Source organism: Pinus tabuliformis, chromosome 7 (genome assembly GCF_031772625.1).
Source record: "Pinus tabuliformis cultivar Carrire ecotype Pingquan chromosome 7, CPIR1, whole genome shotgun sequence".
Classification (NCBI taxonomy): Eukaryota; Viridiplantae; Streptophyta; class Pinopsida; order Pinales; family Pinaceae; genus Pinus; species Pinus tabuliformis.
In genome coordinates, this window is record NC_142293.1 from 1,651,321,112 (window position 1) to 1,651,338,343 (window position 17,232).

The 17,232-nt window shown below is 31.8% G+C and overlaps 2 protein-coding genes across 2 annotated transcripts; both read left to right on the forward strand.

Annotated features, from left to right (window-relative positions):
- The first annotated feature begins 3,278 nt into the window (after positions 1–3,278).
- Positions 3,279–3,886, forward strand: LOC149254754 (uncharacterized). Its single transcript, XM_089457085.1, has one exon. The coding sequence runs from the start codon at positions 3,478–3,480 to the stop codon at positions 3,709–3,711; it is 234 nt and encodes a 77-aa protein (XP_089313211.1). The 5' UTR covers positions 3,279–3,477; the 3' UTR covers positions 3,712–3,886.
- A 12,256-nt stretch (positions 3,887–16,142) lies between these two features.
- On the forward strand, positions 16,143–16,893 carry LOC149254755 (uncharacterized). The gene has a single exon (XM_089457086.1). The coding sequence runs from the start codon at positions 16,398–16,400 to the stop codon at positions 16,629–16,631; it is 234 nt and encodes a 77-aa protein (XP_089313212.1). The 5' UTR covers positions 16,143–16,397; the 3' UTR covers positions 16,632–16,893.
- The last annotated feature ends 339 nt before the right edge of the window (positions 16,894–17,232 follow it).

Below are 17,232 nucleotides of genomic sequence, written 5' to 3' on the forward strand. Positions count from 1 at the left end.
CGTTAGAGCTTGCATGCCTCAATGGCAAGTTCTTTGCACTCGACGATAGGTTCTCATCATTGGTCCTCAATCGAGTGATTTCACAGGTGTTCGACTTTAGTTCCTTATTCACACTCCGTGAATTGTACTGATAGTATCTTGAGAGCCATTGAAATTATGGGTGGTTTCTCTCGTGCTTGTTAACGGTTCACATCATTGGCTAATAATCAAGTGATTTTATAGCATGTTCAACTTCAGCACGTTTATTCACATGTTAGAATTTGTACTTTGATCACAAAATTCCAGGTTGCGAGGAGTGATGAGCCATTTATGATTATATACATGATCCCTTCAGTCGGATGGTTGCATCCATGCTGAGGATCCATGCACATGATCCTTTTTGTGATGGATAGCTACCCCTATACCATGGATTCATGTATTGTTATATGCCTCTCATGTTTATCAGGCATGACTATCAGATTTCAGATATGTACATGTATGTTTGAGTTGCAGGTCTTCCGATGCTAGTATTCCATGTCCTCGCTCCATCTTATAGCATTTCAACCATCGCTCTCAGCTCTGACTTCATGCTTTAGGAGGCATCTGTTACACAGTAATTTTTCACTCTCCTATCACTCCCTGTTCCTGATCCCAGAGAACCCTAGTAGTGACTACTGTGTTATACTTTCACCATGAAACCTATGCTCTTGCATCCTTTGAAGTTTGAATAAAGTAGTCCCCACTCCCTTCATAACATTTCCAGAGAATCCTTCTTAAAACCTAGTTTTTAAGATCAACGCTCTTTCCTAGTGTCTCACCCGCATAGATTTGTAGAGTCTAACACTGTGACCCATGCCGATCTACTTCTGGAAAGTTTCTATCAAAGGAAACGAAGTTTCACGTCTAGAAACTTCTAGTGGCGATGTGCTAGATGTTCATTTGGTCGGATAAGGGATGAGAACTCCATATAAGGTTCTTTCCCCCTTAAAAGTGGACCTTCCCAAGGAGATATGACCTTCTTCCCACATGAGTGGATCTCATTATTATCCTCCTCTCCCTATATAAACCAATTCCTCTTACCCTTTTTGGTTACAATACACACAATACAACACATAGTGAAGCTGCAAAATTTTGAGATCTTTAGCTTTTGATAGAAGAAGATTAGTCCTAGATGACAAAAGACTAGTCTTAAAAACTTTCACTTAAAAAATTAAGTGCACCGCGACCCCAAAAAGTTGGCTTTTGGATTAAATATGCATGTAATTAATGTCAAGGAATTAGCCTTGGTTTTAATCCAATGATGAATAAAATTAAAGAGATCTCCATTACTACTCTATCGTAACGTGCAACAGAAATGAGAGAGGAAGCTCAACTTCAATTTGAAACTCAAATATGAAAGCGCGACTTTAATTAGTGTGAAAGTGGGTCCTAAAAGGTCAGCCTCACATGCATCACCCTACAATCATGGCCGAAGTATGGATTTACTATCTCTAAATTATTTTATTATTATAATATTTGTTACTCAGTCATGAGTTGGAGAACTTCTCCGCTTATATATGGGACTCCGGAGACAACGTTATTCCCTAATATAACGGAATGTTAATGGAGTGTTTTAAAAAACGATGGAGGATATATATTAATTTTTAAGTCACATTATTAATGATATATATCTATTAACGGGATTTTAATTTAATTAAAAATTTAAAAAATTAAATGTTAGTTAAGAAAAGAAAAATTAAGATTTAACATTTATTTAATTAAAAATGTAAAAAGTATAATTATTTTTAAGATAAATTTTAATTTTTTTTTAACTAAAAATACAGATGTATGTCTGGAAATTTCGAACCTGTCAAAAGGGTATCTATCTTCTTGGCAATTCATTCATTCTATTCTTAGAGAAGAAGTCTACTTATTTCTAGATTAAATAAGAAGTATGGGGAGGCAATTGCATGATTGCAAAATTCAGTGAGCAAGGGAAACACTTTGATTCCAAGAATTGGAGCTACCTTAGGGAGGGACATAAACAAAATCCCTGGCTTGTCATAGTACTACATAAACAAGATCCCTGACTTGTCATAAGTACTCTGGTTTTGGAGCTACCTTAGGGAGGGACATAAACAAAATCCCTGGCTTGTCATAGTACGACATAAACAAGATCCCTGACTTGTCATAAGTACTCTCGTTTTGGAGCTACCTTAGGGAGGGACATAAACAAAATCCCTGGCTTGTCATAGTACAACATAAACAAGATCCCTTACTTGTCATAAATACTCTGGTTTTAGTTGTGGCATCTGTTAGGTACTTTTAGATTTGGCGTTGGCATCTTTGTAATCAAAGTATTATAGTGGTAACCACTATTTCAACAAATAAATATTATAATACCTAATTCACTAGAATTAAAATAAATATTATAATACCTAATTCACCATAGTAGAAAAAATGAGTAGAGATATTTTTCCACCTCTGGTGTTGTTTACATCTTCACCCAACCCTCCATAGAGGGGATGTAAAACAACAACATTAATGTTGTGAGGACATTCAACATAAAAGACAAATGAAGAAAAGATTAAGGTCAAATCATTAATACGAAGAAAAAATAAAGTTGTGATAAAGCAGGTGTGTGGAAGAATACGCTTGGAAACCCTGAACCAGGCCTTATCACAGGAGGAGAAAGTTCCAGCAGCTCATCCAGAGTACGACCTGCTGCCATCTCTAGGGCAATCCAAACTTTGCGTGAAAATCTTATGTTTTTTCCAAACTGCATGTCCCAAGAAGAGACAGCAAAAGAGACAGCAAAAGCTATTACCTTATTAGCATCATGGGCAATTCAGTAACACATAGATGACGACAGTCTCTCCAATAAACAAATAGCACAGCTCATATCTAATAACTTTAGTTGTTTGGCTAACACATATTTAGCTTTTAGGAATCCAATCAGAGATAACACGGTTGAACAAAACCAACCACACAATTGGCATTTGCATCACAATGCAGCAACGTGTATATGTAGAACGACAGATGCGCATCGTTTTTCACGTTCCAAATCCGGTTTGGGTCCATATGACACCAATCTGTTGAAGCAAACACATCAAATTTATCAAAAATATCCTACTGAAAAGGACGATACACTTCACGTTCGAAACACGCGTAGTGCCTAATCTTTGCGGTTGGTAGGAATATTCCTGAGAAGCTTCTAGAGGTGCCCACGCGGCATCCAAGATCCGGCGAAACTGCGGAGGAAGGAGTTTTGGATACCCGTTAAACGGAAGCAACCCATCCGCCCTTTAAATCCACACCATAACACACTCATCATCAGGAATCTCAGCTCAAGAATTCGTATCTGATTTAGCTCCTCTGGCTTGCAACCGATTTTCACTTTACTAAAGCACTATAATTCGTCTCGGATTGCAGTTTGCCCAGCTGCTGTCCTTAGGGCTTGGTAGTTATTAGGGTTTTCGTTTCAAAATTGTTTTCTCCATACAAAGTGAGTGTCTGGTAATGGCGATTCAGAAGACGACTGTAACAACTGATAAGAAGTGGCTAGAAATTGCCCCTCCGCGGAGAGTATGTGTGGGAAGACGGCGGCCTTTGGAGAAAACACTGCGGCCAATCGCAGAAGAGTGCAGTCTCAGTAATGGCGAGCTGATGGATGGCCTTCGCCCTACTTTTCCTGCGGTCAGTGGTTTCAAGGCGGAGGGCGATAATGAAAGATTTCGGTCAGCAGAGTGTTAAAGTTTTTCTTCTACAGGTCCCGAAATCCTTTTGGAAGTCTTGAAAATCAGGGAGCTGTTTGTAGGAATCGATGCGTGATCTGGATAATCCGTCTGTAACGGCCTTATTCTGCTGTAATTACCCAAAGTTGTAACATATTTTTTACTCTTACGAAATTAGAAAATATATTCAGAAATACGTGGTATTGTGTTCTGAATGGGTTAGGCTCATTTCCGCTGACATCTATATGATTGGCATTATTTGGAGACTAAATTGGGGTTTAATTATGAAGCCATTAAATTACTAAGATCTTCAGGATCGACAATTTTGTGCAACATCCATGGTGGAAATTTCAACCCATCGCTGGCTGTGTTTCAGGCGCAACAGAGGATTTGAACTTTGATGCCAATTTACAGTTTTTCTTTTTTTCCTGGGAAAAATATATACGAAATTTAAATCCAAGTAAACGCCCATATCATCCTTTGATAACGTTTCTGTATGGTATTTTTGAGCACCGTGGTTACATCTCTGGCTTCAATATGTGTTCTAATACACAAATTAGAGGCAAACTTTACAACAATTTCTTTTATGGTCTATTGGTTGTCTTCTGATATTTGTAACAGATATTATAATCTAAATTTTTGTTGTGTCGAGGGCATGCAACAGTAATGTCTCTCTATCTCAACATGGCCCACAATGTTTGGAGCCACTTTTCCTATAACGTGTAAAAAGCTATTTGACTTAATTATGGATTATCTTTTAAACAACTGAAATAAATGTATTATGGATTATTTTTTATAAAATGTATACTTATATCCCTAACAAAGGGAGATCCATGTTTCAGGTCAAGAGGGATTATGGGGAAAGGATTCATAGGAACTTTACAAAAGTATATTTTTTATTATAAAACGTTATGATGTAATGAAATTATTTCACTTTTTTTAATTGATACTTTAGTGGTTTGTGTTTTAAATAAATTTTTTAAAATATTATGATGTAATGAAAATATTTCATTTTTTTTAATTGATAGTTTAGTGGTTTGTGTCTTAAATAAATTTATTTATAGAATAATATTTATATTTATTATTTCAGTTTTTAAAATTTAATGATATTGATATTTATTATATTTAATTTTAAATATTTGGATTTCATACTTTAATTTATGGAGTTACATATTATTATTTAATTTAGAATTAATTGGTTATTATTAATATTCTATAACATTTTTTATTAAATTTAATATATTTAAATATTATTTAAGTTAAAATTAATGGGTTATTATTAATGTTACATAACATTTTTTTATTAAATTCAATATATTTAAATTTATTGTTATTAAATGATTAGTAAATAATAATGGATAACATTCTATAGTAGATACTAAGGTTCAAACATCTAGCATTATCAAGATTTAAAAAATAACTAAATTATAAATTCATTTAAAAAATTTATTATTATCATTAATTATAAAAAGAATTAAGATATGAGTCAAACACATATATTTTTGAAAACACATCCAAAGAGAAAATATAGTATAACAATAAGAATTGGTGATATATTTTTTAATTAAATTGAAAAGAAAATAAGATATAATTACTTTTGAAATAAATCTCAACTCTATATTTTAAATACTATTAAAAATATTGTGGATATTCTACAATGGTTAAATTCTTATAATTTTTTGTTTAATAGTTATAATGAAATTAAAATTCTAAAAACCATATTTCTCAAAATAAAAAAAAGTATATAATACAATTTAATTGAAAACTGTAATTATAATTATATAAACGTAAATGAAATATAATTCATTTCATTTTATTTTATTTTATCAAAATTAAAATTTCCATTCATAAATTGTTAATTTTTAATGAGTAAAAAGAATGCACGATGTAAAATTGCTCAAGAAGAAATAAATTTAATTACCTAAAACAAAAGCAGAAGATAACTTATATGGCAACAATCTCTTCTCTCGCTCCCGAATCTTAATTGGTATCGACTCCTTTGTGGGTGGTCGGGAATGTGTGTTTTCCCTGAAAACCTATTATTTTTTCTTCACAGGAACGGTTGCTTTACATGGGATAAATTAATTTCATCCTGGAGCGGTCCCATCCCTTTATGGAAAGATGGCCTCGATCTTCATCTGCCAGGCCCGCTGCTTCCGGTCTGGAAATCGGTAAAAGAAGCCTTATGTAGTTTGGGTCTCCATCGCTCTGGGACTGACGACCATATTATATGGATCGTTCCAAATGCAAAGTTGCTTGCTCGTGTTAAAGACATCTATGCAGATATGATCTCTTCAAAGGGTCCAAGCTCCAGTTCTCTATATCCCCCGTGCTTATGGAAATCGGGATGCCCTCTCAAAATGATTCTGTTCTCGTGGCTGGTATTCAACAACAGGAATCTGCCTTAGGAAAATTTGAGGAAGAGAAGCTGGCATGGCCTGAGCAGATGTTCTATGTGCGAAGCTGCGGAGGAATCTAATCTCCATATGTTCTTCCAATGCAACTCCTCTCTTCAGATCTGGTATGAACTATCTCTGTTTTATGGTTTTCCTTACGTTGTCTTTGTTTCAGTTCAGGTTGCTTTTCAATGGTGGAGCGAGCAAAAGCACTCTTGGCGATCTCTGTTTATTATTGCCTTGTGGTGCTTATGGAAATGGAGGAATGCCAAGATCTTCCAAGATTCCAAAGAGCCTCTAAAGTCATCCCTGCATCACATAGTGGCCTTTCATGATATGGTGCCTGTGAAAAAGGCCAAGATGAAAAAGGATTGCAAAAAAGAGGTTGATGATACTTCCTTTGCTACTCCCTGTGCTTTTTTCGATGAGGCCGAGCAAAATAATATTTGTGGATGTGGGGTCCACATTATTATGGACGAGAAGCTGCAATACTTTCTATCCTGGAATGGTGGGATTGGCTCAAACAGCTTGGCCGAGGCGAGGTCTCTTGCAGGACTGCTTGCCTTCTATGTATTTTTTGACATTCAGAGCATTTCAATTTTTGGTGATTCAAAATCAATGATTGACCATGTAAGGGGAGCTTGCCACATCAGTTGTCCTCATTTGTCTGGGTGGTTAAACAGGATCATGTATTTCTGGACAAATATGAAACAACGCTCAATTCACCACATCCCTCGCTCCCAAAATGATCAAGCTGACCGTTTGTCGAAGAAGGGTCTGTCTATGGCGCCGGGTTCTTGGTCTATGATGGTTTCTGTTGGTGATCGTTCCTGTCTCATCGAGGACTTTTTCATCCCGGGAATATGATCCTTTTTTCTTTTCATCCATCTGTTTACCTGTATTTCAGATAGTCTCCTTTTGCTATATATGTATAAGACAGCTGCTGATCTTGCCTTTGATAAGACCTTTTTGCACTGATTTTGGTATGATGTAGTGTTGATCCCCTCTGGGATATCCTATGGCTGCAAGATTTTGATTTATATGCTTGCAAGGTTTCTGATCCTTGTCATATCTTATGTACTCTTTATATTGCCTCAATATAATTCTATGAAGATTTTTCTCTCTGAAAAAGAAAAAACAAAGAGTATTGGTGTTTTGACAATTATATGAAAATAAAACCATATTCGTGTTTAAAGATGTTGGATGTCATGATATTTTGACAATTATATCCTAACAAAGAATATTAGTGTTTTGATAATTATATGGAAATGAAAAATTAGTAGTGTTTAAACATATTAAATGTCATGTTAAATAATAAAAATAAAAATTTAATTGAATAAATTTTTTCATTGAATAATTTTTTTTCAGTCTATTGTACTTTGACACATTTAAATGGTTGTATATTCACAACAATTGACTAACAATTAAACCATTTACATCGCAACCATAAACGAATAGTGTGGAATATAGAATTTTTTATTCAATTGTTTAGTGATGTATTTAACATATATTTACTATTTTTTTTAAATTTTAAAATATTTTATTATTATACATAATGTATTTAATGTGTATTAGTGTTATTTTATTTATATAATAATACTAATTCCATGCTATATTATACTCTTTTTTTCTCACCTATGTATTTTTAATTTGTTAACATTAATATTAATATGATGTACATTGTATGTAATAGTGTTACTTTATGTATATAATAATATAATGTGTATTAATGTTACTTTCTCTTTATGTGGTATTATAGAGTTTTTAGTTGTAAAATATTTTTTAACTGATATAAATTAATTTAATTTAATATAGTATGTTTTATAAAGTATTAATGTTTATATATATGTTAAGAGTTGATTCATTTATATTATATTAAAAAAATATTTTTTCTTTCTATATATATATATATATAATTTTAAAATCATAGTTAAGATAGACACTAAATTTTTATATGAGATTTTTTTTTGTATTAATTAAATTTAATATTGTACCAGTTAAATTTAATTTATATGATTAAGATAAATGATTTTTATTCTCTAAATTTATGTTTAAATATTAATATAATTTTTAAACATAATATAACTAATTAAAATGATTAATATTTTAAATTTATTTCAATTTAAACTAATGGTAAAATTAATAAAAATAATATATTTTTCATTAATTTAAATTAAAAAAAATTCACCTAAAGCACCCAAAAAGTCTTGTGGATTGTCTTGTGGATTAAATGTCCATGCCCATAATGTCCAGGAATCATCATTAGAATGTCTATGTGCATAATGTCAACCAATCATCTTTGAATATTTATTCATTAATGAATGAAATTAAAGGTGTCTCCATTACTACTACCGCTACTGTATTGTAAATTGCAACATAAAGGAGAAAGGAAGCTCAACTTTAATTTGAAGATATATGATTAATTAGTGTGAAAGTGTGTTCTAAAAGGCGAATTTTGCATGCATGATCTTACAATCATGGCTCTTTTATGGATTTTTCATTTTTTTTAAACAAACATATTTTTGATATTTCTAGAATAGAAAGTAAAAACTATAATATATTGAATGTATTGTAGCTTATTATTCAAAATATGCTTCAGTTATACATAAAAAAGAACCATTAACTTGTCACTAGAAAATAAAGATTAAAGAGATTAAAGGAAATGACTGATGATAAAACATCACTATGGAATTGTGAATCACTACAAGTGCCAACATTCAAAAGTAAAGCTTCCTTTGAGGGTAAATCTATTAGAACATTGTGCTCCTGTAATAGTGAAGGATCTCAAGATCATCAAACTATTATTGTGATTGTCATATCCTCCTTTTCCATAATTCCAACTGAAGGATTATATGATCCACCTTTTCATTGAACTAGTCCAGTATTATTTTGGGGTCACCAGTCAATTTAAAAACCTTTAGTTGCTTCCACAAATCTAACCTCTAAGCACACAACAGAGCAATCAACTCAGCAACAAAGTTTGTACCACTTCCAATTCTCATCTTACATTTTAGAACCACATTATGAGGGAATAGAATGACAACACCAACCCCACAATTTTCCTTTTGAGAGGCAACATCAAAGAAACCCATATATTTCTTTTAGATAGCACTAGTTCCCCTATACTTTTTGTCTTCTTCAATTTCAAGGACTTAATTTGTTCTAGAAAAGAAACTCTAGAATTATGTACAATCATTGTTGAGCATACAATATCATTTTGAAAAAGAAATGTGTTTATCCCTAAATGAATGTCGGGCATCTCAAATATGGGGAAAAATTTAGAACGAGACTAATTAAATCTCTAAACCCAAAGCCACAAACTTTCTTCCACAAAGTTCCCAAACCACCAACCTTTTATTTTTAGAATTTACAAAACCTATTCCAAATAGTCTTCACAAAAAAAGAATAAATAAATAAATGATCAATAGATTAACTATTCACAACATAAAACACATAATCGAAAATCTTTCCATCCATTTTTTTGCTAAAACATCCAAAAAGAAAATTTTCTTTAAAAACTATAAAAAAAATTAAATTAAACCACTATTTTAATTCAAAAATCATATTTTCCTTAATCAAAACATTGTATCCCTACTTTGTAAACCTCACGTTGCTTATTTTTAAAGCATAAAAAAATATCCTCTTCATCTTCCCAATGATTTTGATATCTAAAAACTGCTATGCATTGGCGATCTCTAAAATATTTCATTATTATCATATTTGTTCATGAGTAATGAGTTGGAAAACATCACTAATATATGGCTAGCAAGTTTATCCGTTAATATAGGGAAGAATACACGTGGAAATAATGGAATGTTGATGGAGAATTATATATATACATATTAAATAAAACAGAGGATACATATCCATTCCTGGTTACAATGTGAATGACACACGCTTATGTTACCCCTGACATAGCATCGATGTATGTATTAATGAATGATATAAAATATCCTTGGATATAATAATAATATTATAATTTATTATGTTTCAACTCTATCGATATCTAATTTGCAATAGAATAATAAATAATATATATTGAACTATTTACTTTTGAAAATATAAATATAAATATAAATATATATATATATATATATATATATATATATAATATTTTTTTTTTTAATAAAATTTGATATCTTTTAAAGTAGTGTAATATATAGTAATTAGTAAATATTTTGATTTATTTTTATTGAAGTTAACTATTTAACCAGTTCGATCGAGATCTCATTAATCATGTAAATGGCTCGATGGAGCCTTGTAAGTCTTAAAATCAACAATTTCAGTATTTTTTCTGTCAAATTTTTTGCAATTCCATTTTGTACCCTAGCCTACGTAGGGCTGAATTTGTCCCGAGATAGTGGAGTTGATTACGTTGGATTCATGAAGAAATCCTCTATCCAATGGTATATGAGTTTGACATTTTCGAATTCATGTGATATTTTTCATCTAATTTCTTTTAAACATAATGCTTGAAATCTTTTTGAACTATTTTAAAGCGGTTGAATAAAAAATCAATATCCTAAAATATAGACAATGAAATTTTTTCAAAAACTATTACTATCTTGGTTTACAAGTCCTCTTCAAAAGGGTAATTTTCGTTTTTCAATTTATTTAAATAGTTGAAAAAACCCTTTCATGAACAGATGTCTCTACAAAATGCAATTGAAATATTATTTAGGCAACTTCGAAAAATAATAAAAAATATAGTTTTACATAAAAAAATAAATTTTAATAGGAAAAACTTAGCTCTCGCGGTGTATATCATGCTCATATATATATATATATATATATATATATATATATATATATATATATATATATATATATATATATATATATATATTACACATTTTAGACTAAGTTATACTAGGTGAACACACTCATACCTCTTAAGATGTGTGAAAATTTGCAGGGACAAGCACATAATTTAATGATACTAAATACTTTTGCAAAAAATATTATTAGGACAACAAAAATTTCTCCACAATTTGTCTTTTTACTTCGAATCAAAATTCCTAGTGCTTATATGAATTTAGGGCTTCAATTCGATAAAAGAAGAAAAACTTGAAATTTAATTGCCACATTTGGCTCAAAAGTGTAACCCATCTTCATGCTTTCAACCATGGTCTCTCACGCCTTCCAAAATATTTCTTCTGGCCTTTGCAACATCTTGCTTCCATTGGGTTAGTTGATGTGCATTCGACTTTGGAGGTTTTATAATATCAAATTTCACATATTTTAACACACCATTGTCATCGAGCATTGCTTCCAATTGATCCTTCCACTTTATGAAATTTGAAACAAAAGACACAATTCCACTCTATTGATCCACGAAATGAAAATCACAATTTAGAACAACATGCAGAGACATGCAACAAGAAAAACCACAATTACACAATGATTTCTAAGGGAACCCAACTGGGAGAAGAACCCCTCAAGCCTTTTTGCATTAATTAGTTGGATAAAGAAACTATCACAATTGCTAGCTCCAGCTCTGAGCTCAACCTGTAAAAGAATAATTGTTCTATCTACTCAATGAAAAACTCTAGCCAACACTTAGCCAATTATTTTCGCACCAAGCCTCTTATTTCCTTGCACAAATCCTAAGGAAATTGGCTCCTAAAAGATAAGAATTTCCTGTAAATTGATTGCGCAATTCCCAAGGATTGATCACTTACGACATGCAACACCTGTACACTCAAAACTAGTTTACTATTGATGTTACACTACCTTGTCATCTCCACTTCAGCTGAGGAATTTGAATTCCTTGCGTGCACTAGCTATTTTGGGTTGATTGATTAGTTAACCAATAGACCTATGACTTAGATTGTTGTCCCACTACACCAGTGACCTTCAATTGATCAAAGTTAGAGGTCCTGAATACAACTGAAAATAATTGAACTAGATTACTAAAATTTAGAAATCACACATGCATAAGTGAATTCCAAGCCCTCTAACTCGAATTTACTAAGCTAACTAAGTAAAAAGATCCATGTCACACTAGTTAACTACCTCAAGGTTGTCTTGATGTGGAAATTTCATTTATTCAATTTGAGTAAGGCTAAAGTCAAATTGAGACTTTCTTGCTACATTTTTTAACACATATTGTAGAATATGGATCATATTAAAAATATTATTACTTCGAAATTTAAGGAGAATTCGTCCGTAAATAAAGAACTAGAGAGAAATAGGAAATTATGATATTATGAGAAGGTGATCAACCCCAATCTTGAAAACCAAAATTATTTCTCTGTATTGATTAGTATTAAGAAGAAAATGAACATTTCCAAGATTAGAAGTAACTTCCATGAGCTTGGTAATGAAACTCGGCAATGGTCAATTCCCAAAATGCCATGGGATGAAATAGTTTGTTACCTATGCGAGCTTGAGAAAGTTGAAGATGAAAAACACTTTCTTTTAGATTGTCCTTCTTATACCTACATTTAATCTAATTTTCCAAATACTAGTCACATTACCAACCTTCTTGACCATTTACTTCAATAAAACTATAATAATATGAGAATACTTCTCTCACTTTTCTTTGAGCATAGAAATAAAATGTTAAAGAATTCATATTAATCTCTTGCCTACCATATAGAACTTAGTTTATAGTAATAATCATCATCATCATAAAATGTATAATTTTTATTTAATTGTTAAAAAAGTTTTAAACATGACTATATATTTATGATGTATTCCATAATATTTTTAAAGTAATTCATGGTGCATTAATTATAATTAATATTTAGGTTGAAAAGTGCCAGCGGAATTCTTTTTATACTAATACCATGCACATTGTATTCAATATACATAAATATCAATTTATGTATATAAAAATATAATATGCATTAGTGTCACATTGCGTATAATTTTTTTTGGAACATTAACCTTCTTATATTAACTAATAATTTATATATTTAACCTAGGTTAAATAATATTCTTTTCATCTTAAAAACATATTTTATAAAATTAAATTATAAAAAATTATATATATAATCATTATATTTAATATATTTAAATATATAAATATAATATTATTTCAACTATATTAACTTACACATTTAAGATAAATGGTTGCTATTTTCTTTATTATATAAAATTAAAATTTTTGAATTATATTTTTATTTAATTAAAAATAAAATAAAAAATAAAAATAAAAAATTTATTTATTTATCCCTTAATGTTAATTAAAAAATTTCGCTTAAAAAGCTAACTGCACCGCTATCCCAAAATTTAGATTTTAGATTAAATATCCATGTCTATACTCTCAAGAAATCATCTTGAATCTTTTAATCCAATGATGAATGAAATTAAAAAGATCTCCATTACTACTCGATCGTAACGTGCAACATAAATGAGAGAGGAAGCTCACTTTCAATTTGAAACTCAAATGATTTTAGCGTGAAAGCACAACTTTAATTGGTGTGAAAATGGGTTCTAAAAGGTCAACATTACACACATCACCTTACAATCATGGCCCAAGTATGGATTGATCATCTCTAAATTATTTTATTATTATCATATTTGTTACTCGGTCATGAGTTGTTAGGAGAACTTCTCCGTTAATATATGGGACTCGGGAGACAACGTTATTCCCTGGAAGAATACACGTGGAAAAAATAACGGAATGTTTTAAAAAACGATTGAGGATATATATTAATTTTAAGTTACATTATTAATTATATATATGTATTAGTAGGATCTCAATTTAATTAAAAATGTAAAAAATTAAAGGTTAACTAAGAAAATACGTTTGAGATTTAACATTAATTTAATTAAAAATAAAATATATATAATTATTTTTAAAATAAATCTTAAACGTTTTAGCTAAGAATGCATATGTATGTATAGAAGTTTAGAAGGTGAGGTCTTTGTGTTCATGGTGTTGCAGGAAGGCACGAAAGTTGCATGATTGTGAGACTCTGTGAGCAAGAGAAGCACTTTGATTCCAAGAGTTGGGGCTATTGTGGGGAGGGGGCATAAACAAGATCTCTCGCTCGTCATGGGTGCTCTTGTTGTGGCATATGTTAGGTACTTTCAGGTTTGGCGTTTGCGCCTTTATAATCAAACTTTTACAAAAAACCTTTAATGATATCATTGATTAATTAGAAAATATTAGTCCCTATAAAAAAAATAGGTAATTGAATGCCTAGTTTCATCATACTCAACCCTTAGTAGAAGAAATTATAAGGAGATGGTAAGTGGAGAGTACCATATCCGGTCAACTAGACTAAAGTATCAACACATCATAATGTGTCAACTAGACTAAAGTATCAACAAATCATAATGTTTCTAATTATATTGACATCATATCAACTAAAGATTACTCATAACAAGTCATGAAAGATATATTCATAAGATTACACCTCTCAAACCTAGTAAATATCTAATCAATGACTATTCCAAAAAGAGTCCACCCAAACATATAAAACACCCAAGTCTAGTAAGAGGGTAGTTAGTATGCAATGCAAAGTTTACTAATTGCTAGAAAAGAGTACAACACATACTAAGGTGTAATTCATCAACAATTAGCCACCAAGGGAAACCCTAACAATCATCCACGGAGGATGATACTTGTAAGCATTGGCTAGGGATGATCAGTGAAGAGTTAATCATCCATATATAATAATAACATTTGCTACCATAAACATCCAAATATCGTGCACAACACTCACAATAATAGATTACTCCGCTTTCAACTCTAATATATTTAATGTAATATCTAGAGTAAAGTTCTCCATTAAAGAGTATGATAATCTAAAGGAGACAATCAAGTTATTTTGGACTAATTTTTTTAAAAGAATAAAAAACAACAGGAAAATTTCTTGCTAGCATTACTAAACACTATATTGAATAGTTAGCATGTATCCTCCCACATGTTACAGTAATATGCTAGAATTTGTACTAATTGCATCACTTATAATAAGACCACATACATATAATATCCCTTAATAGAAAAAAATTCCACAAAAATTAATAAAAACATTTTCTTTTAAAATTAATACTTCATTTTAAATATAATTTTTCTTTAAATTTATTTGTTAAAATTTCTATAAAATTTATAAAAAACATCTCTAAATTAAAATTAGAAATGAGTAGAAATTTGAAAAAATCCACTTGAACCACGGTACAAAAAATATCCACAAATTAGAAATATAATTTTACCTCAAAAATACAATTTCAACTCAACAATATTATTACTAATACAATTTTACCTCAAAAATATTCTAATACAATTTCAACTCAACAATATTATTACTAATACAATTTTACCTCAAAAATATTCTAATACAATTTTACCGCAAAAGTATTCTAATTTTTTAGCTAATAGGTAGGAATCTAAACATCATCCACCTCTAACTTGGACACGTTGATAATAACCTTTCATTTGCCCTTTAGTTTTAAGAGAACAATACAATTTTGCTATAAATATTATCTCCTAATATTATTATAGGTTAATACCAATACCTTCTACATTAATGTGCTTGCAATGGGTGGAGGGGTTTTTCCACCACTCCTTGTTAACATCTTCACCCAACCCTCCATAGAGGGGATGTAAGACAACAACATTAATGTTGTGAGGACATTCATCATAAAAGGCAAATGGAGAAAAGATTAAGGTCAAATCATTAATCCGAAAAGAAAATAAAGTTGTGGGATAAAGCAAGGGCGTGGAAGAAAACAATTGGAGATAGAGGATTTGTTGATGGAGGTGTTTACAGTTCTTGACGTTTAGGGAGTCCAATCATAAAGCTGCACCGTTGAACAAAACGTACCACACAATTGGCATTTGCATCACAATGCAGCAACGTGTATATGTAGAACGACAGATGCGCATCGTTTTTCACGTTCCAAATCCGATTTGGGTCCACATGAGCCGAATCTGTTGAAGCAAACACATCAAATTTATCAAATATCCTACTGAAAAGGACAACACACTTGACGTTCCGAACACGCCTGGTGCCTACTCCTTGCGGTGGGTAGGAATATTCCTGAGAAGCTTTTAGAGGTGCCCACGCGGCATCCAAGATCCAGCGAAACTGCGTAGGAAGGAGTTTTGGAGAAGCGTTAAACGGAAGCAACCCATCTGCCCTTTAAATCCACACCATAACACACTCATCATCAGGAATCACAGCTCAAGAATTCGGATCTGATTTAGCTCCTCTGGCTTGCAACCGATTTTCACTTTACTAAAGCACTCTAATTCGTCTCGGATTGCAGTTTGCCCAGCTGCTGTCCTTAGGATTTGGTGGTCGTTAGGGTTTTCGTTTCAAGATTGTATTCTCCCTGCAAAGTGAGTCTGGTAATGGCGATTCCGAAGACGACGGTAACAACTGATAAGAAGTGGCTAGAAATCGCCCCTCCTCGGAGAGTATGTGTGGGAAGACGGTGGCCCTTGGAGAAAACACTGCGGCCAATCGCAGAAGAGCGCAGTCTCAGTAATGGCGAGCTCCTGGATGGCCTTTGCCCTACTTTTCCTGCTGTCAGTGGCTTCAGGGCGGAGGGCGATAATGAAAGATTTGCGTCAGCGGAGTGTTAAAGGTTTTCTCTGCAGGTCCCGTAATCTTTTCGGAAGTCTTGAAAATTAGGGAGCTGTTTATGGGAATCGATGCGTGATCTGGATAATCCCTGTAACGGACTTATTCCTCTGTAATTAGAAGTCTTGAAAATCAGGGAGCTGTTTATGGGAATCGATGCGTGATCTGTATAATCCCTGTAACGGACTGCTTCTTCTGTGATTACCCAAATCTGTAATATAGTTTTTACTTTTACGAAATTACGAAAATATGTTCAGAAATGCATGGATTTGTGTTCTGAATGGTTAGGCTCATTTCCGCTAACATCTACATGATTCTCATTATTTGAAGATTAAATTCGGGTTTAACTATCAGGCCATAAAATTATTAATATCTTCGAGATCCACAATTTTGTGCAACATCCCTTTTGGAAATTTCAACTCATGGCTGGCGCAGCAGAGGATTCAGGCTTAAATGTTTGTAACTGCAATGCACTTTTGGGAAATTAACCTCTTCCAGCTTTGATGCTAGCTTTCTAAAAAAATCTAGTACTGAAAAAAAAAAAGTGGAAGTCTAAGTCCGGATTAGCTGTACCTAGTGGAAGTCTAAGTCCGGCTTAGCTGT

Coding starts and splice junctions, on each gene's coding strand:
- LOC149254754 (XM_089457085.1), top strand. CDS start 3,478: ATGGCGATTCAGAAGACGACTGTAACAACTGATAAGAAGTGGCTAGAA.
- LOC149254755 (XM_089457086.1), top strand. CDS start 16,398: ATGGCGATTCCGAAGACGACGGTAACAACTGATAAGAAGTGGCTAGAA.